At 56.4% G+C, this 218-nt stretch overlaps 1 protein-coding gene across 1 annotated transcript in view; it reads right to left on the reverse strand.

Annotated features, from left to right (window-relative positions):
* The window catches only part of LOC104546619 (myosin phosphatase Rho-interacting protein-like), a 56,432-nt gene that overhangs the window by 17,746 nt on the left and 38,468 nt on the right, over positions 1-218 (reverse strand). The window contains 1 exon segment of the mRNA XM_010192055.1: positions 3-100. Coding sequence (XP_010190357.1) covers positions 3-100 — 98 coding nt within the window.

A 218-nucleotide genomic window follows, 5' to 3' on the forward strand; every position in this document is an offset into this window, starting at 1 on the left:
CTCCGGGTCCAGCTCGGCTTGCTCTGGATCCGGTTTCTCGCTTGGTTTTGGAACAGTCTCAAAGGAAGAGCTTGTTTTGCTTTTCTCTTCCGGCAGGGAGCTGTGAGGACAGAGAGAGGGTGAAGGAAAGCATCAGTGGGTGCTCGAAACAGCCAGGTGCTCCCACACATGCCTCAAAGAGCCGGGTGGAAAGGGGCTGCTGGAAGCCCAAGGCAATG

This window comes from Mesitornis unicolor, unplaced genomic scaffold (assembly GCF_000695765.1).
Source record: "Mesitornis unicolor isolate BGI_N332 unplaced genomic scaffold, ASM69576v1 scaffold29929, whole genome shotgun sequence".
Taxonomy (NCBI): Eukaryota; Metazoa; Chordata; class Aves; order Mesitornithiformes; family Mesitornithidae; genus Mesitornis; species Mesitornis unicolor.